We start from the raw sequence: 21,097 nt of genomic DNA on the forward strand, positions 1-21,097 counted from the left end.
TCTTTCTTTCCTTTCTTTCTTTCTTTTTCTTTTCTTTTTCTTTCTTTCTTTCTTTCTGTCAATAATGTATCAGGGACAAGAGTTTTACATTTGGGGATTTTCAAACATTCATTACTTTATTATGTATACATGGGTAGATTATGTGCATATGACTGTAGGTGTCAATGGAGGTCAGAGGAATCAGATGTCCCTGGAGCTGGAATCACAAGTGGTTGGTTCTAAGCCACCAGATATAGATGCTGGGAACTGAACTCAGACTTTCTACAAGAGCAGCACACACTCTTAACCACTGAGCCATCTCTATAGCCTGGAGTCACTTACTCGTCTATATTCTCTGTGTTAATTAAAATAATTTACACAAAATGTTTTCAAATACTATTTGTGCAGTTTTAAATGGTCTTTAAAAACAAAAAGTCCACAGAAGCCCCAAATTAATTTATACTTGTTCCTACATTTTCTGATTTTTGTTGGGAGGCAGTATTTCACATACCTAAGGCTGGCTCTCAACTGTGGCATACCTGAGTTGTGGCAGTAGCGGGGGTTACACATGGCGCAGCTGAGGGGGAGAGCGCTCCCACCTGTTGCAAATGCCCAGATGACTGCTGAGGTATATGAGAGCTAGAGACAGGAGTGCTAGATCCTGAGCCAGATACCACGTTTGGAAAGGATACGGCTACATCGTTGCTGTTATAAATACCTGCAACCAAAGAAATTTTATTTAAATATCTTATAATTCAGTAGTCAATTTGGTCAGACAAGATTTATCCTTGATCCCTCCCCTAATAATAAGTTTAATAAATGTTTAAAACTATACTGGAATGAGCTAACACTAACTTTTAAAAAATATGAATCTAAAGGAACTGAATCACTTTTCATTTACCAAGTATTTATTTTTATCAATTAAACAAACAGGCAAGCAGGTTAAGCATTTCTAAGAGCAAAGAAAGGTTTCCAAACAGGAAAACGAAGCAGCTGAGAGCTGAGCTTTAAATCCACATGGTAAGCCTGTCAAAATGCTTAGAACCCTAGATGTCCGTGACTGAGAAGTTGAGATGGGAAGAAAGCTCTAGTAAGATAACAATGTAGGAAATGAAATGCAACAGGGCTGGACTTGAATGAAAATGCTAATGCTAGTGAAAAGCCAATGGCCTTCATGTATCACAGCTTCCAGGACTAGAGAGAATCAGGAATTTCTGAGTAAGCAAAGCCAAGGAAAGAGGGAAAATGAAAATACTATGAGATGGAAGACAAGGTAGAGCCACTTTTCAATTCTGAAAACATCGTGTACAAGAAAATGAAAGCAAACTTGATGAAAATATTTTTTAGGCTGAGAAGCTTCTGCAAGGCAGGAGACACTGTCAAGAGAACAAAGCGACAGCCTACAGACTGGGAAAAGATCTTCACCAACCCTACATATGACAAAGGTCTAATATCCAAAATATATAAAGAACTCAAGAAATGAAACACCACCAAACCAAATAACCCAATTGAGAAATGAAGCTTGGAACTAAAGAGAGAATTCTCAACAGAGGAATATCAAATGGCTGAGAAACACTTAAAGAAATGCTCAGCCTCCTTAGTCATCAGGGAAATGCAAATCAAAACAACTCTGAGATTCCATCTTACACCCATCAGAATGGCTAAGATCAAAAATTCAAGCGACACTACATGCTGGCGAGGATGTGGGGAGAGAGGAACACTCCTTCCTTGCTGGTGGGAATGCAAACTAGTACAGCAACTTTGGAAATCTATCTGGTGCTACCTCAGAAAAATGGGAATAGGGCTTCCTCAAGACCCAGCTATTCCACTCCTTGGAATATACCCAGAAGATGCTCCAGCACACAACAAGAAAATTTGCTCAACCATGTTCATAGCAGCCTTATTCATAATAGCCAGAACATGGAAACAGCCTAAGTGTCTATCAGTAAAAGAATGGATAAAGAAATTGTGGTACATATACACTATGGAATACTACTCAGCTATTAAAAACAAGGAATTCCCAAAATTTGTGGATAAATGGATTGAGCTAGAAATGATCATAATGAGTGAGTTAGCCCAGAAGCAGAAAGACTCAAATGGTATATACTCACTTATATCTGCATACTAGCCCAAGGGGCATGTCCCACGAAAGCCTTCACTTACCAGGAAACTGGGACAGAGGGGAGGACATCCTATTGGGACTCTAAATGAGAGAAGCATGGGAGAATAGCAAAGTAGAAGGATCCAGAGGGTCCTAGAAACCTACAAGTAGAACACTGATAGGCAGATTTGGGCCCAGGGGTCCCACTCAAACTAAGGCACCAACCAAGGACAATACAGGCGGTAAACTTTAAACCCCTACCCAGATCTAGCCAATGGACAGAACATTCTCCACAGTTGAGTGGAGCGTGGGATATGACTTTCTCACGTACTCTGGTGCCTCACATTTGACCATGTCCCCTGGAGAAGGAGACCTGGTGGCACTCAAGAGGAAGGACAGCAGGTTGCCAAGAAGAGACTTGATACCCTATGAGCATATACAGGGGGAGGTAATCCCCCTCAGGAACAGTCATAGGGGAGGGGAATAAGGGGAAAATGGGAGGGAGGGAAGAATGGGAGGATACAAGGGATGGGATAACCATTGAGATGTAACAAGAATAAATTAATAAAAAAAAAAATTTTTTTTTCAATGTTCCATCAGGAAAAGCCACAAGGAAAAATGAAGTAAGGACATAGATGTTATTCATTCTAGAAAAACTAGGAAAAGAAGCAGGAGAGAAGACAACTTCAGCAGAAACTAGCAGTTACTGAGGAAAAACTGTGTCCCCACCCATGATGGTGAAAGGAAGAATCAACAGGTAAAAACGTCTTACGATATAAGCTTGAGAGGCTGAAGACCTAGAACATCTGGGGTAGCTAGTGGCTTTAGAAGGCTCACTGAGCCAGCCTACCTGAAAACAGGGAGCTCCAGGGGTACATATGCAAACAACACCCCACCCCCTGCCACCCCACCCACACACCAGCACATAGAGAAAAAGAATCATTCCCTCAGCCAGAATGATAGTACACACAGAAACACTCGACAATGCCAGAAGATATTTTTGTCAGTGTCCCAATTTGTAAAAAGCCGTGAATGCTACTGATACACAGTGGCCAGGGTTGCTGCTAACACCTTCTAATGCATGTGACAGCCTCTTGAACGACAAACTACCTGGTCCAGAATCAAGAAGTATGAAAGCTGAAAAGCTTGTTATAACCTGAAAGGAAGAAAGGGAGAGATGGAGGGAGGGAAGTGTGGATCAAGAAAACTGATTTAAATAGGACTAAGAGGGAAGGAAAGAATCTGGTGGGCTGTAGTTTAAGTTTTCTCAGAGGCTGAGGAGGCTAAGTCAGTAAAGTGCTTGCTATGTTGGACTCATAACCTGTTAAAAACCCAGGCACTTGGGGAGGTAGAAACAAGAAGACCAGCCAGTCAGACTGGTGAGGTCCAGGCTCAGCAAGAAATCTTCTCAAAAAGACAGAAAGTAATAGAGTGAAATCCTTATCAGCTCCTGGCCTCTGCATCTATGTGCCCATCTATGTATCTTCCCCCTCCCTCTTTCAAACTCCAGAGAGCAATAATAATTAGTAAATTATATCAACTTATCAACAGATGTATGTAATTCTAAAGAACACAAATATTGATTCATGTTTATAAAAACACCTACAACCTTCTTCAAACAAGAAAAAAATCAAGAATTAGAAAACTTTAAAAGGAGCCAGGTGTTGTGGTGCACACTTTTAATCACAGCACTCCGGGAGGCAGAGGCAGACAGATTTCGGTGGGTTCGAGGCCAGCCTGGTCTACAAAGAGAGTTCCAGGACAGCCAGGACTATACAAAGAAACAGTCTTGAAAAACTAAAAAGAGAGAAAGGGGCGAGGGGAGACTTTAAAAGGCTTTAACACTGAGAATTTAGGTCCTTACATTATTTTTCAATCAACAGTTTCTGCAGGGGGGAAAAAGGTTTACTCATCCTGCAAATACTGTTTCCTAGACATTTTTCTAAGCCTTGGGTAGCATTACTCAAACTCAAGATATATGGTCTCTGCTTTCAAGAAGCTCGGAGAAAAGAGAATTGCAACAGTCTGTGAGAGATACTAGAGACTATTGTGGGGCAGGGTTAGGGTGAGTGCCCACACAGGGTATCTAGCAGCCCTGGATGCCAGGGTGGGAAGAGCAGCATCACTACAGAAGGTCTCTCAGAGCAGAGAAGGATGCTGTGAGGAAGAAACGCACCAGGGAGCAAGGACTGTGAGCAACATCTACAGACCTGTGCAATACAGAAAGCAAGGAAGCAGAGAGGAAAATCAACAACAATGTTAAATGTTAAAGTTAAATGTTCCTGCTTAGACAAAGTGAGTACTGACTCAGGGGTTTCAAACAGCCTGTTGCGGTCAATACTGGGGATCATGTAAAACACAGCACTGGCAGCAGTCTGAGAGAAATTGTGTAGAACTGTTACTGATGAACAGAAACAGCATCAATAAAGGTAACAGCACTGAAGAAACACTACAAAGGCAAAGTTCACAGGATTATATAATGGAAGTTTTGATTTCTTTGTAAACTCAGCTATGTTATGTAAATATATTTTGTTTTAATCCCAAAAGTGGTACTTAAGTTTGGGCTTCAGTGTGTCCCCAGCTGATAAGTGCCTCCTGCGGGGTGTGGTCTTTGCCCAGCTGGTAACAGCCTGCCTTGTGTGGCACAGAGAGGGGCATGTCCTAGGACTCTAAGGAAGACAAATAGGAGAGTCTGAAGAAAGAAAGTGAGGCATGCAGTGGTGGCGTGTGGCATGTAGCAGTTTGGAGAGATCAGAGACTGACAGTGTAGTGGCTTGGAGATAAGACAGAGAGAAACATTTCAACACAGCAGCTTAGAGGAGACTGCTCGCTGTGCTTGCTGTTGACAGAGACTGGTATTGCCCCAAAGGAACCCTTGACCCTATACAGCCAGGAGAAGTAAAGAGGTCTGGGAAACGGAGTAGATCGACTGAACTTTCTTCTTTTCTTTTCTTTCTTTGATAGGTTTTTCAAGACAGGGTTTCTCTATGTAAAAACCTTGGCTGTCCTTGATTAGATTTATAGACCAGGCTGGCCTTGAACTCACACAGATCTGCCTCCCCAGTGCTGGGATTAAAGGCACATGCCACCTAGTAGAGGTTTCAATACGCCAAATAAAATAGTTTTAAAACAAGCATCAACAGGACTTAGTGACTAATTAGATCTGAAAAACATGAGCACAGTGCACAATAATTCTTAAGCACAAATAAGTGAGGAAGAACAACACTGAAACCTGAATAGCAAGGAAAACAGTCTTTAGTTCCCATGTACTGCTGACTATGGTGGTATTTTAAAAAAAAGCTCAAGGCTTTTATATATAATCAAACATAAATAGAAAGAAAGTGACTTCTCATCCCAGTCAGAACGGCTATTCTTAAGAAAAATTCTGGCAAGGATGTGGGGAAAGAGGAACTTTACCCATTGGAAATCACTATGGAGATTTCTCAAAAAAACTTAAGAACTATCATGTGACATAACTATACTATACTGCCACTTTGGGATAGATCATGCCCATAGGTCTCTCCAGCATGCCACAGATATACTTGATCAGCCGTGTTCGTTGCTGTTCTATCAAAAAAAAAAAAAAAAAAAAAAAAAGAGTAAGCCTAGCTATACATCAAGAAATGAGTGGATAAAGAAAATGTGGTACATGTACATGTACACAATGGAATTGGGGAGGGAGGGTGGTGTCTCTCTGTAGCCCTGAATGTCCTGGAACTTGCTCTGTAGGCCAGTCTGGCCTCAAACTAAGTGATCTGCCTGCCTCTGCCTCCTGGGTGCTGGGTCCTGGGATTAAAGACATGCACCGCCAACCACCTGGCAACACAATGAAATTTTATACAGACATAAAAGTGAAATCAAGAATGTAGGAAGATTGATGTAATATTAAAAGAAACAAGCTAAATTCAGAAACACATGTTTCCTCTTATGGAGAACGTATATTTAAAGTTGTATATGTATGTGTAAAATAGAAATGAAACGATGTGAGGAGCCATGCCAAATTCTGCCATGTCAGAAATCCCGTGCTTAGGCTGAATATGCTGTGACATTTGAGTTGCTTACCTTTGTCTCAAGAGGTCTTGTGTTCTAGGCTATCCTTGGACTATTTACCTTTAAAAGAAGTAAAGAAGTCCCAACTTGGAACCACCCAGAGGATCAAGGAAGGTCTTAAAGGGAACTACTCAGAGAAATAGGAAGTTCTTACAGGGAGCAATTCCAGAGAACCAGGAAGCGATTCAGGCTATTGTATTCCTGCCTGGGGGCTAGGGTGAGTGGGATTAGAACAGATCCTATATACTTTGCTCTATATATTCTTACTAGTCAGCATTAAAGGGAGTCTTGACCAGAAATTTCCAGACTTGACTCGTTATTTCTCATGTCTCTGTACCCTACTTTCAATTCCCACTCCCTCTTTCAGGTGAACCCTGATTCGATTTGTTCTGCGAGCCGGGACACGTCATTTGGCGCCCAACGGGGTTTGATGATCTAGTAGGTATCAAAATCAGGATTAATAGAAACTGTTTCTTACTACAAATCTGAGTTACAAAGTTGTTATCTTGGTCTTGGAGATTCCTGTGAGCATAAAATACCTGCACAATCTAGAACATGATGGACGGGTATGAAGTCCCAGCACCACCCAGCCCACTGCCAAGAGGACAGCCAGCAGGCAAGGTGCTTGTTACACAAGCCTAACAGCTTAACTCAACCCATAAAGCCTGTAAGAATGAAAAAACAGACTCCAGTGTTGTAGTCTGACCTCCACATCTATGCTACTCACGCATGCTGCCTTAATTTGAGAATGCCCATTTAAAGGTTTAACAATGTCTACTCCATAATAAATCTCAATAAATGATAGTTTATCATTTTAGCCATTTTAGCACTTTAAGCACTAATTTAAAATTGCTGAGTAAGTAATAATTCCCTCCCTCATTGATGACTTTACCCTACTATGAAAGCCAAAATTACCAAACCATATGCAACAGTAATCACAAAAGTATAATACTGAGAAGCAAAACTGTGGTGAATGAAGCAATCTTGAATGTTTAACAGTTGTGAAAGTATATTAGCATGTTTATAGAGATTTCCCAGATCAAGTGCAATCCATTAATTCTACTTTGGGGTCATCTGTGAAATTCAGGTTTTTGTTATAAAATATTGCAAATCAAAATACTCCTTTCACAGCAACAGAAGATAAAGGAAAATCTGATTTCTCTCACCACCCTGGCATGAGCACTTAGGTAAGACCTTTTAAATTTCTTTACCTGCTTTCTTTTTAAATGAATGAATGAATGAATGAATGAATACATAGGTGCTTAGAAGAGATGGCTCAGAAGAGTACGTGCTCTCATAGAGGACCTGGTTCACCTCCCAACACACACTTGTGGATCACAACCACCTGTAATTCCAGCTCCAGATAATCTTCTGGTGTCCTAACTCTGCAGGCACCAGTATCCATGTGGGACACTTAATATACACGCAGGAAAAACACTCACACACATAACATAAATATTCTTCAAGAGCAAAAAGTGGTCTTAACTATGAGGCCATCCTTCTAGCTCCAACACCACCATTTTCTACTTACTATTTTTCTATTTCTATTTCACTTTCTATTTTTTACAAGTTTTACAACTTTTAATCCAAAGCAATCTAACATTCATTTGGTTCAATGAAACTAAATGAACCCTACAGCACATAAGTTCTAGGATCCGAGTTAGGGATAGAACAGAAGTGATCATGCAGAAGGACACAGTGGATGAGTGGCAGTGACATATTGATCTTCATTCTTTTACCCGCCCACCCAGGCATGATTTGGTACAGAAATAAAACTGGGAGCAAGAAAAATAAGATAAAAATCGTGCTCACCAGGAATATATAGTTCAATTACAAAGACAAGCTTACAGATATATAAAAAACACATTGCAACAGAAGTAGGAGAGACAAGGAAAAGGCACTTTAATATAAGTCTGAAGATGTAACTCAGTTAAGACAGTCCTTGCTGAGACGCACAAAGCCCTGTGTTCAGTCCCTAGCAACATATAAAACCAGTAACGGGTATGTGGTGGTGCATGTTTGTAAACTTTAATAGGTATGGGAACCCATGCCAAATTTTGCCATGTCAGAAATCCCGTGCTCAGGCTGTATGCTGTGACCTTCGAGTTGCTGACCTCTGCCTCATGAGGTCTTGTGTTCCAGGCTATCCTTGGACTATTTACCTTTGAAAGAAGTAGCGAAGTCTCAACTTGGAACCACCCAGAGGATCTAGGAAGTTCTTACAGGGAACTACTCCGAGAACTAGGAAGTTCTACAGGGAGCGATTTAGACTATTGTATTCTTGCCCAGGGGCTAGGGTGAGTGAGATAAGAATAGATCCTATTGACCTTGCTCTATATATGTTCCTGCTAGTCGGCAATAAAGTGAATCTTGATCAGAAATTTCCTGACTTGATCCATTATTTCTCGCGTCTCTGTATCCTACTTTCAATCCCCACTCCCTCTTCAGGTGAACCCTGATACGGTTTTTCCAGCGGGCTGGGGCCGGACAAATAGGACTCTGGAGTTACAGGAAGGATCATCAGAAATTCAAGGACATCTTCAGGTTCAAGGTCACCATAGGCAACATCAGACACAACAAAAACAACAAAGCTAAAGTAGGAGTCAATAATAAAACCCATCTAAAGAAATATTATACTGTCTAAGAAAAGGTCTAAAAAGTCTGACAGGTATAACCCAGAGAAGACACAGGCTAGAGAAGAACTCATAGGAGCCTGTAAACTAGGTAGAGGCACTTACAATTTATTATTATTTATGGGAAAACACCAAAGGGTCACAGCATGATTTACTTTTTAAACTATACACTCTCCCTAACGCCTTTGTAGCAAATGGACTGTGAGAATAAGTGTGCTTGAGGAGGCAGTTACACAAATTACACAAAAATTTAAACTTTTCTGAGCTAATATGGAGAGGGATGACTCTGAAGCACTGATGTCCTATTAATTGCATTTGCTACCTAAGATAGAGAAAATGAGTAAATCATAGGATTCTCGCCAGTGATTAAAATTAAAAATGCCGTTTATTAGGTAAAAACCAGTACACGACAAATGAACATTATGTTAAAAGCTGGTTTTCTTGACAGAATACTTGTAGTCCCAGTGACTCAGGAGACTGTAACAAGAAGGACCCCTTGAGTTCACGAGTTTAAGTCCAGCCTGAGTGACATAAGTATGACTTCTTATCAGTTAATCACTCACTCAATCAATCATAGAAGAAATAAAATAGCCAGCCTTGAGGATCACCAATGTTTCAAGGACAATTTGTGAAAAAAGAATTCATAAAGAAAACTGACACCAGTAAAATAAGAAAATATCTAGTGTCATTGAAGCCAACAAAAGAATATGATAAAGGGATATTAGTTATATCAAATGCTGTTGAGAAGCTACAGGCTGCCAACTGGAACAAGGCTAGAGCCATTTGGGAAGAGAAACCTCAACTGAGAAAATACTCTCACCAGACCAGCTGGTGAGCAAGCCTGGGGTGCATTTTCTTCACTGATGATGGGTGTGGGGGTGGGGGAGCCCAGCTTCCTATAAGCAGCACCTTAACAAACAAACAAACAAAAAAGGCAGACTAAGCAAGGTATGAGGACTCCTCCGTAGCCTCTGCACCAGTCACTGTTTCCAGGGTCCTGCCCTGATTCCTTCACTGATGAAACTGTATGCTGAAAAAGATCCTTTCTTTCCCAAGTTGCATTTGAGTATGGTGGTTTTTCATAGCAATAAAAACCCTAAGGTAGTTAAGTTTAAAAAAAAAAATAAATTAAATACAAAAGCAAAGCAACTAGTTCTCCCTCCCTAGATTATGGAATATGCCAATTGTGTATGGTTCAGAAGAATCGGAGCTTCTTTTCCTGAGAATCCTGGCCATCCTGAAAAATGACAGATACTAAGTCTGCTTAGTCAGGCCTTAGTTATTTCCCAGGTTACTCTGTTCCATGTAAACTGAAAAGGCTGGTAAGCTTCTTCAGCTTTTATAGTTTGAAAAAACTACAAAAGGTTTAATTTATTCTCAAGACAAGCTTTCCCTCCTTTTTTCTATCATTATTGTTCCTATTGTCTACAGTCTAAAGCCTCCACAAGCACAGGCTGTAAAGGAAAGAGAAAGTTACAGTTAGGTGCAGGTGGAATCCTATGGCAGAACACTTCTCCACTATGCACAAAGCCTTGGGTTCAATCCCCAGCTCTGTACAAAAGTAAAACAAAACCCTGTGAAAAAAATCAATGTGTTCTTAAGCACCACTTCTGAGTTTCCCACATCAACCCTCTCTGCCGTCATACCAAGGAGGCTCACTTATATCTGCTCACTATGCCACCTGTCTCACTATCATCTGTAAACATCTGACTTTATAACCTACACATATGCCAGTCTGTTACAAATTAAACATGAACAAAAACTCAAAGTTCAAAAAGTGTACTAGAAATTGCTTGCAATCAGTCTCAATTAAATGAGCTCAATTAATGAAAATGAAAGTCAATAAAGATGACGTCATCCTGGACAGGGAAAGTTCTAAGGCCAGCAAGATGACTCAGTAGGGTGGAAGCATTCACCACCAACCCAGGCAACCTGAGTCAACCCAGGGAACTTGTGGCAGAAGGGAATACACACACACAAATTTTAAAAAATTAATTCAAAAAGTTTACAGAGGCCGGGCGTGGTGGCACACGCCTTTAATCCTAGCACTCGGGAGGCAGAGGCAGGAGGATCGCTGTGAGTTCGAGGCCAGCCTGGTCTACAAAGTGAGTCCAGGATGGCCAAGGCTACACAGAGAAACCCTGTCTCGAAAAAACCAAAAAAAAAAAAAAGTTTACAGAAGTTCAGAAGTTCTTGGGGAAACTGAGAAATTCTAGCACGGTCTGCACTAATGGCCTTCATTGTAATGACACTGGTAAATTGAAGAGTGATAGAATTTGCCTTATATGCTGACTTAGAATCCAACGCAGCAGAAAAATGCAGCTGCATTGTGAAAACTTGTCCTGAATGAAATAGAATTTAAAACTCTTCCAGGTTGGAGAGATGGCTCAAAGGTTAAGAGCACTGTCTCTTCTTCCAAAGGCCCTGAGTTCAATTCCCAGCAACCACATGGTGGCTCACAATCATCTCTATAAAGGGATTTGGTGCCCTCTTCTGGCCTGCTGGCTCACATGCAGGCAGAATACTGTAAAACAACAAATAAATCTTTCAAAATATAAGAAACTTCAAAAACAAACAAAACAAACAAACAAATAAAACTCTCTTCCATGAATTCACTCCATGAAATACAGAAGTAAAATAGAATACTAAAGATCTGGGGCTGAAGAGATGGCTTGGCAGTTAAGAGCACTGGCTGCTCTTCCAAATGACCCAGGTTCAATTCCCATTACCTACATGGCAACTCATAACTGTCTGTAACTCGTTCCAGGGGATCCAACACCCTCAGACAGACAGACATGCAGGCAAAATACCAACATACATAAAATACAAATAAATAATTTAAGTTCAGGACAGCCAAGGCAATACAGAGAAACCCTGTCTCAAGCAAACACAAAGTTAAAGATCTAAAAAAAACATGAAAACAAAATTCACATTCCACATTAAGGTTAAAAAGCAAAAAAAAATTCCTGTATTACGTACATACATACTTAAGAAAGATCTCGAAAGAAGTAGACTATGTGCAAACATAAAAGACTTTCAGAAACATAAGAGAGACAAAAGCCAGGCTGATGAACTGCACGAGTCTACAAAGATCTTACTCAAGTGCTACACAATTAACTAACTGCCTTTCAGAAGCACTAGATTTCATCCAAATCAACAGGCCATCCTAACTTTTAATGAAGCTTCTTGACAAAAGACAACTTTTGTGATAAATGAACCACCAGAGAAGAGTCTAATAAAACTTACCATTGTGTATTGCATTCAGCAACTCTGAGAAAGCTTTTAAGTAAGGAAAAAAGGACGTCAGGTTAAGATTATTCTCAAACACACAAAAGAAATACATAGGCATCGACTGAATCAGTTTAACAAAATCTCACTCAGTATGTCTATCAGATCTTGTGCTTCAATATTAAAACCGAAAGCTTTATTCATTTTTCCATAAAATAACTCCCTAGATATTATGTTTCATTTACTAACACACTGCCTAGTAAACCGAGATGTTAGGTGCATTGTGACAATGGCGCCCCTTTTTAGTGTAATACATTTTTTGAAAATTGCTTTTTAAAAGTTATCTACATAGTATCTTGCTGAAATTGAGTCTCCACTGGATGTATTAATCAGCCTTAAAGCACAACCAGAAGTTATTAAAAAACAAAATCACATTATACCTGCTAACCCTTTCCAACACTTATTTTCACTCCCCAAGCTTCAGTATAAATATGAACACATACAAAAGTCCAAACATAAGCTACCTACAACATTTACATTAAGTCCAAACACAAGCTACCCACAACATTTACATTAAGGCCGATGGCGCCCAAATATTGAAAATAACATGTCACCAAGGGCAGAGGTCACAATTCTATAGAAGTACCATAGTAAAAGACAATAATTAAAATTTGCAATATTTGACTATAATAATCAATCCTAAACACAAGACAAAGCAGTATGCAAAGGAATCTTTGTACAAGAAAAATATTTACATAATAAAAACCTAATGCATTTTGGAAAATAAAATTTAGACCTTCAAAAGTGGTATAGATTAATATATTAGAAAAGGCACTGAACCAAGAACCAGAAAGCTCAGGTTACTAACCCAGTTGGACAACTTACTAGTTGTTGGACAAGCTCCATCATGCCGATACTGCATGGAAATTTCTGTGGATAAGGGGGAAAGGGAAATTAGCAAAGAAATTGATGTAGACTTAAGTTTCTTAAGAAAAAAACAGGCCAGAAAAATGGGGGAATTCATGACAAAGCCCATTTAAGAAGACAAAACAAGCCTGGAAGAATAAAAATTATATGCTAGTATTTGGCATGTAAGAGGAAAAAAACTATACATAATTCTCACAAGTAATAATAGGCTAGTCGAAGCATACAAAATTTCTGTATTAAGAGCAAGAAAAAGACACAAGGGCTTACATATCAATAATGACCCGGAAAGAGAAATCTCAACAATGGATTGATACTTGGTTGGCCTGCTGGACTGTCTGTGGACTGTCTTAAGTGCTGTGGGACTGTCTGTGGGATTGTCTGTGGGACTATTTGTGGACTGTCTGTGGGACTGTCTGTGGACTGTCTTAAGTGCTGTGGGAAACAGCCAGCTCACTCTGCATACCATCATTCCTAAACAAGGGGTTCTGAACTGTGTGAAAATGGGAGAAACCAAGCTAAACACAAACAAAAAAATGCTACCATTTCTCTCTGCTCTGACTAGCTATGGAAGTTCCTGGCTTAATTTCCCCCACAAGACTTACTCTATAACCTGAAACAAGCTCCTCTCTCTACTTAAGTTGGTTTTTGACAGGCATGATATAAAGAACTATTTAAAAAGAAATCTTTGATCACTGGAAAATTTTCATTTTGGTAGAAACTAGAAGTGGGGGGAGGGGAGAGAACAAAACAAAACAAATAACCCTTTGCTCCTGAGTGGTCTGTTCATGTCAGGAACTCGCCTCTATGACTATCACTAAACTGTCTTTCCATAGTCTCCTTTTGTAGCATCACCACTATAAAATTTCAGCACTAAAACAGATTTCCAAGTATTTTATTTTACAAATGGTATGTCAGCATTATAGTAATGATTTTGAGGATTCTATTTTAAACATAAAGAAGTGGGGTGGGGGAGGACAGAATATACTACAATAAACAGTGCTAAACCATCAACTTCTTGTTATATCTAGGTGTGAATACACCATGCAGTGTTTCTATAACAGTCTCTTTGCCCAGCTTTACACGCAGTGCCAGGTTGTGTGTTTTTGGGTACAACGATACATGAGTGAAGGGCAAAGAATAACCTTCCATCTTGGTGCGGCAGGGTCTCCATCCACTGTTGTGCACACCAGGCTATCTGGTCTGAGAACTCCTGGGGCTCCCTGGGTTTCCTCTCACCGTGCCAAAGGTGAACGGGAATTATAAATGCACACTATCATGTGTAGCTTTATTTGGCATTCTAGGGATTTGAACTCTGTTCCTCATGCTCACAAAGTAAATACTTGACCCCCTGAGCGAATCATCCCTCCAGCACCATAAATCATGATTTCCTTTAACGTGGTAGAGATACACAAGAAAAATAAAGGATTCAATTGTTCTAACTACTAACACTCAGTGCTTAAAAACATCAGGTCCCAGAGCTGGAGGCTCAGTGGTTAAGAGCACTCACTGTTCTTGCAGAGAGGAATTAAATTCAGTTCCAAGCTCTAAAACGCCAGCTCACAACTGTCTGTAACTGCAGTTCCCAGGGATCAATGTCCTCTTCTGGCTTCTGTAGGCATAGGCATGTATGTGGTACACACACACACACACACACACACACACACACACACACACACAGAAAACACTGACACACAAAAAATTTGGGAGAGGAGCACACAGCTACTAAGATGGATATGGTAGCACATCCTAGCACTCAGGCATCTGAGACAGGAGAATCTTGAGCTCCAGGAGAGCCTCAACTGAGACAAAAATCAAATAAACAAAATAATTCTCCCAACAGCAGCAAGAGCAATTGTCCTGCCTGGATTAAGCGAGAGTACCTGCAGTATTCTTAAGAATGTTAGTGCTCTCAAACTAAACACAGTACTGATGGTTACTATAGATTGAATGAGGCACCTTATTTTTCTTCATTAAAGAAATTCTGAAATAATAATAAATTATCAAGACTAGGTCCAGAATGTCCTATTTCTTCATCCTGACTCTCATCCTCAATAAACCCATCCTTCCCCAACCTACTCAATCATTATTACCTCCAATTTGACTCGCACACAAGCTTTTCTATTAGGTTCATCCCTTAATTATATATTTACTCCCTTTTCTAAAATATTGAATTTCTTACTCCAAAGTACAATTTAATCTCTCCCTAGTCTTTTCCAACTTAATACAAAACCTTACAAATGAAACGACTTGCACTGCAGCCTAATTATAAGCACTTCAAAGGCATGTACACTACACAGGGCACTACTCCCCACGGGATACACTCTCAGCATTTTCTACTGTGTTAACTCCACTTTTAAAAGGCAATGTTTCATGTTATGTTCAAAGCACTGTGCTGGCAGTAGAGACAAAGTGACAAAAACGGCAAACACAGCCCCTAAGCTCACTAAGCTACCACGGCATTTGCTCATGTCTAACCAGTGTTTCCAAAGATCATGTTCACCATTACTAATTGATCAACTTATTTAAAATAAAATAAAATAATAAAATGAGGAAGAGATAGAAAAGAGGAAAAGGGAAAGGGGAGGTGAAAGGGAAAGGAGGAAAAAGAAAAGGAATGGGATAATTCTTGAGGCAGGGTCTCAACTGTATAACCCTTAGCTAACCTGTAACTTCCTGGGTAGACCAGACTGCCCTTGAACACACAGGACATGGTTACTTCTGACTCCTAGCCCTGGGACTCAGGGTGTGTGCCACCTGTATGTGGCTTCTTCCTACTTCATTACTTATTAGGAGCAGAGGGATGACTTACAAATAATAAATGACTTCTGGATTTAAAATTTAGCCCAATGGAAAAAATAACTTTTATTTAATATGTAATGCTTAAGTGTTTAATACAATTTGAAACATCAAGTACTCATCAGCAGCTGTCAATTTACCAAGCTTCTAGGATACTCTTCACTCTCAAGTTTAGCAGTAAGAAAATATGGTTTCGGGCTGGAGAGACGGCTCAAAGGTTAGGCGCACTGGCTGCTCTTCCAGAGGTCCTGAGTTCAATTCCCAGCAACCACATGGTGGCTCACAACCACCTATAATGTGATCTGATGCCCTCTTCTGCAGATAAAGCATTCATATAGAATAAATAAATAGATATTTTTAAAATACTGTTTTTAGTTATAAAACTTTTATTAAAAATGTGTAAAATCAATTATCTCAGCTTCAAGTAAAATAGTTTTATTTTATAAATTTAGTTATTTTAAATAAAACTAAAAACATTTGCAAATTAAAACTTTAGGCAATTTACTCATTTAATACTACAGTAGTGTCTAAAGGGAATACCCTCTAGATAATTATGTTTATATAACAGTAAAGGAATGTGAATTACATTTTGTACTTTAACTAATGTACCACAAACGCTGCTCTCTGAAACAAACATTACTTTCTATGCTTAAAATCTCCCCTAAATTTATAACAGGTTAAAAGAAATCTTTTGATAGCTGTAAATTAGTTGTTTTCTTAATTCCATCCATCTAAAGACATGTGTTTTAAAGAAGCATTCAAATGTAACTAACATTGAAATTCAAAATTTTCTCAGCTATGTTCCAAAATTACAGGACTCGGGTGAAGATCTCTACAAAAACAAAATTAAGCTTTATATTCTCAGCAAGGTGTTTATTATTATAACTAAAAAATAATATAAACCCAATATTTTATGAGTAAAAATAAATAAATTTGCTGTCTGTTGCAAAAGCTAAGGTTGACTGTTAGGCCCTTATGGTCTCAAAGGCAAGATAAACAAGAAACATTTATTCAAATGTGCCATATATTTAAATCTTTTTAATGAACTTTGTTCCCACTGTAATTTATTTTTCCCACCTCCTGAAACACTGATTCTCAACCAAAGGCAATTTGGCCTCCTGGGGGGCATTTAACAATGTCTGGAGACATTTTTATTATGAGGGTTGGGGAGAGTGCTACTGGCCACTAATGAGAAGGGGCTGGGAATTCTGGTCAACATCCTATAAAAGACAAGGAGTAAACACAAAGAACTCCCACATACACACACCCATGGCACCAACAAGGACCTTAATCCACACAGGGGCTTCCTGCAGCAGGGTAACAATTCTGTAAGTGCACTTAAGTGGGGGCTGTTTGCAAACCCCGACAGGCACCAAAGTGAACGAAGAGAAACAAACAAACCCTGGAATGTATGATCTTGGGCACCTTATTTACCCTCAGTCCTCAACTTTACCAGCTCTGGGACAGGGACATCACTCTCCCCTTATAAAACTACTGCTAAATGAGATATAAATAACAATACATTTAATGAAACATACCATAACAGATAAATAACATTTACAGTTAGTGTTTTCATGTATGAGCATATGAAAAAGTATAACCAAAGAGAGCATGCATGCTTTCTGTCTTGGAATGGTCACAGTTACTTCTGCTTACTGAAGCTAATATACAAACTATTCAAAGATTTTGTTTATTTTGCATTTACAAAGTATACTATGTGTGTGTGTGTTTAAGTAAGTATGTGTGTGTATGTATAAAATGAACATTTTCATTTGTCTTTATTTTATATACCATTTCTTCCTTCTCTCGTTATGAACTAATTAAAACTATTATTATCCATTAACTGTGTATCTTAGCTGAATCTTATTTCAACTATACAGAATCCAAAACGACAAAAGAGGTGAAGCTTATAGTTAAAGAGTTACTGAAAGTCATTTATCTCGTATTCAAAAAAATAACAGACAAGTAAAACTAAGCTTTTATGGGTAGCGCTGGAGAGAAGGCTTGGTAGTTAAGAGTAGCTGTTGCTTTTCCAGAGGAAAAACTCCAGAGTTCAACTCCCAGCAACTTTATCAGGTGGCTCATCTCCAGGAGATTCCATCTCCTTTCTGACTTCCAGGAGCAGCCACATGCATGTGAATGCACATAAATGGAAACAAATAAAAAGCTTAACTCCAAAACCAAAACAAACACTTGAGGCAGGATGTGGTGATGCGTGCCTTTAACCAGAGCACTCACAAGCAGTGAGTGAGTCTCATTTACATAACAAATTCTAAGAGGGCCAGAGCTACTTAGTGCACTCCTGCAGAGAGAGGACTCAGCTTCAGTTCCCAGCACCCACAGTAGCTCTGTTAACTCCAAGTTCCAGGGGGTCCTATGCTTAGTTTAGGTCTCTGAGAGCAACAGGCACTAACACGGTACACAGACACACAATCATACGCATAACAGAAATGTAAGTAAAAACTACATATAAACTCATTTCTACCATCATAAAACTAATAATAAAACAGGTATGGTGAAGCACACCTGGAATCTCAGCACCAAGAAAACAAAGACAATTGATTCATGGCCAATTTGAGGCCTGTCTGTGCTACATGGTCAGTTCCAGACATGACTAGGACATAATCCAAAACTGAAAACAAAAGCAAAGCAAACCCTGGGGCCACTTTCAAATCTATTTAATGAACTCTCATTTGAGACTTAAAGAAAGAAAAAAAAAAAAAAGCAGGGTGATGGGGGAGGTGTTTAAAAAAAAAAAAAATCACTAGATGCATTTTGTACTAAATACATTTAAAACAAAATTTAAATAATTTAGGTATCGTTTGACATAAAAATGCACCTGACAAATCCTAAATTTATCACTGATCAAAAGAAAAAGTTCCAAACAGAAATTCACATTATTTATGTCCAATTACTGAGAAAATAAAAACTAAAAATTAAGTTTAGCAAAAGACCTTTAAATAAGCCACCAAAAGTAGTACAGAAGTGTTTACATCATAAATATGAGTCCTGATTTGGTGTTCCACATAATATAGAGGTGGAACAAAAACACAACTTAGAAAAAATAACAGACGACCAATAACCTGTTTAATCCACATTTAGCCAAGTAACATGAGATAAATGTCAAACATTTAAACACGAAATCGCTTCCCTAGGATTGTAGAATGCTTTTTCTTTTTTCATTAGGAAATGAAAAAACTAGGGTCAGTGAGATGGCTCAGAAGGTAAAGTGCTTACCACCAAGCAGGTACCTGAGACCCACAGAGTGGAAGGAGGGGAGCCATTTCCTCCTGATCACAGAAGGTGCTCTTCCAGCACTCGGAAGGCTGATTCAGGAAGATCAAGAGTCTGAGGCCAGCCTTGGCTACCGAGAGATCCTGACCAGCCTGGGCTACTTTATCAACCCCTTATCTTCAAAAACAAGTGATAATAAAATAACTTAAAAAATAAAAATTAACAAATGCAATGTTAATTAAATGTCCGTTAGTATACAACTGTTTACAACTTCTTGGAGTAAAGAAAAAGGGCAGTAGAAGGACTGAGAGGAAAACAAGGCACAAATCCCTACCTGAACCAACTGGAGATGAGCCAACACTAAGACTCTGCAAGCTTCCATTCCTGAGCAACGTAGGAGATTTCTGAAGACTAGAGCTTGTTACACTTCCTGCGGCTGATGCTACAGATGACGTTGGAGAAGCAGAAGAAACTGAGAGGTGAGAAACATTCTCTTGATTTTTGTTTCCTTTGGGTCGGCCAGGCCCATGTTTACTTTGTTTATTTCCTTTTCGTTTCTTTTCCTTTACAGCTTCTTCTTCTATCCCAGAAGTCTGAGCCCGCTTATATCCTGCTGTCGGGAGGCTGGAGCTACCCAGCTCGCCAGGAGAACTTTCAAAGCTTTTAGGCTGTGAAATAACAGTTGAGGTCACAGGGTGACCAACTAAAGAGCTAAAACTATTTACTCCCCCTTCTTGGCTTCCAGACTCTCCTTTATGTACATCTTTGGTTGATGATGACTGCTGGGAGTGAGTGTAACTGTCATTTCGCAGATCTGAGTCTGTAAAGCTTAAGAAGTCCTGGGGAGACTGTACTGAACTTCCAGAAGATGATTTCACACTGCCCGGGGTCCCTGAAAAACTGCCTGTAGCAAAACACAAACAAAACCCCAAGGTGGAGGAATAAAAAGTGGACACAATGTTCCTCTAAGCAACAAACTGTAAGAAGGTTTTTTTTGTTCCTAAGTAAATTATAAAACTTAGGTCATCACTATGTGACAAGTATAAGAAAGGTTACTGTTGAAATCAACTTTACCTCTACAGACATCTTTAAAACACTTGTCAAAGTGAATATCACACACTGACTCATGAATTGTACTGTATTCCTAACACACAAGCTATACCTTATCTAACCTAACCTTTTATTGGAGTTTCTCTGCTCTCTCTCAAACACCCTGTTAGAGGTATTACAGCAAAGACTGAACAGACACAACATTAGACAAAACTACAATGTGCTTTCCAGGCAACTGTCTTTTTCAAGCCATAAAGATAAAACTCAAAATGATACAAGGTACAGTAAGGACTGCAACATATTTCTCGGGTTATAAATTCTAAAAATAAACTCTTATCAGGGATTAAATTATTCAGCAGAACATAATCCCACAAAATAGATTAGCTATCCTAACTTATACCTTACAATCTCCTTGTTCAATTTCCATGAATCTTCATAATAAAAAACCAACCATGAGGCCCATCTTACTGATTTTAGAAATGAAGTATCATGTGGAGAGATGGTTCGGTGATTAATAGCATGTATTCCTTTTGCAGGGTACCCAAGTGCAGCTCCCAGCACCCACACGGTGGCTCACAACTTCTGCAACTTCAGTTCCAGGGGATCTAATGTCCTCTTCTGACATCTTCAGGCATGTCCATGGCACACAGACATACACACAAACACTTATACACATAAAGTAAATCAATCTAAAAGCAGGAGTGAAAATTCATGAAGAGGGAGGTATCTTCTATGCCGCTTTCCAACTGTTTCCAAACAAACCTCAAAAGTCCTTGTTCGCCTGGTAGAAAACAGTTTGATCCACTCCTATTTCACAGAATTCTTCACATTTGCTAAATGAAATGAAATAACTAAACAGATTCAGTTCTGACACCTGTTTCACAAAACTAAACACTATTAGGGCTATAGTTATAGCATATGGGAGAAACTGGTCTCAATTCCCCATTAAAACACACAGACACACACACACACACACAAATGTAATATTAAAGAATACCAGATACTGTTAAATATTTGGTACATTTAAATTATCTAAAATTCACAGGGTACAGTAAATAAATAAGCATGACCATCTTATATACCTTATCTTCATATTTCA

The 21,097-nt window shown here is 39.2% G+C and overlaps 1 protein-coding gene across 1 annotated transcript in view; it reads right to left on the reverse strand.

The window, feature by feature from the left end:
- Mllt10 (MLLT10 histone lysine methyltransferase DOT1L cofactor) overlaps positions 1-21,097 on the reverse strand; it is a 149,795-nt gene that overhangs the window by 23,458 nt on the left and 105,240 nt on the right. Inside the window, exons 11-14 of the mRNA XM_051151275.1 lie at positions 19,283-19,852; positions 12,877-12,921; positions 12,010-12,042; positions 519-697 (exon numbers count right to left, since the gene is read on the reverse strand). Of these exons, the coding sequence (XP_051007232.1) occupies positions 519-697; positions 12,010-12,042; positions 12,877-12,921; positions 19,283-19,852 (827 nt within the window). The remainder of the gene's footprint in view (positions 1-518; positions 698-12,009; positions 12,043-12,876; positions 12,922-19,282; positions 19,853-21,097) is intronic.

Source organism: Acomys russatus, chromosome 9, assembly GCF_903995435.1.
Source record: "Acomys russatus chromosome 9, mAcoRus1.1, whole genome shotgun sequence".
Classification (NCBI taxonomy): Eukaryota; Metazoa; Chordata; class Mammalia; order Rodentia; family Muridae; genus Acomys; species Acomys russatus.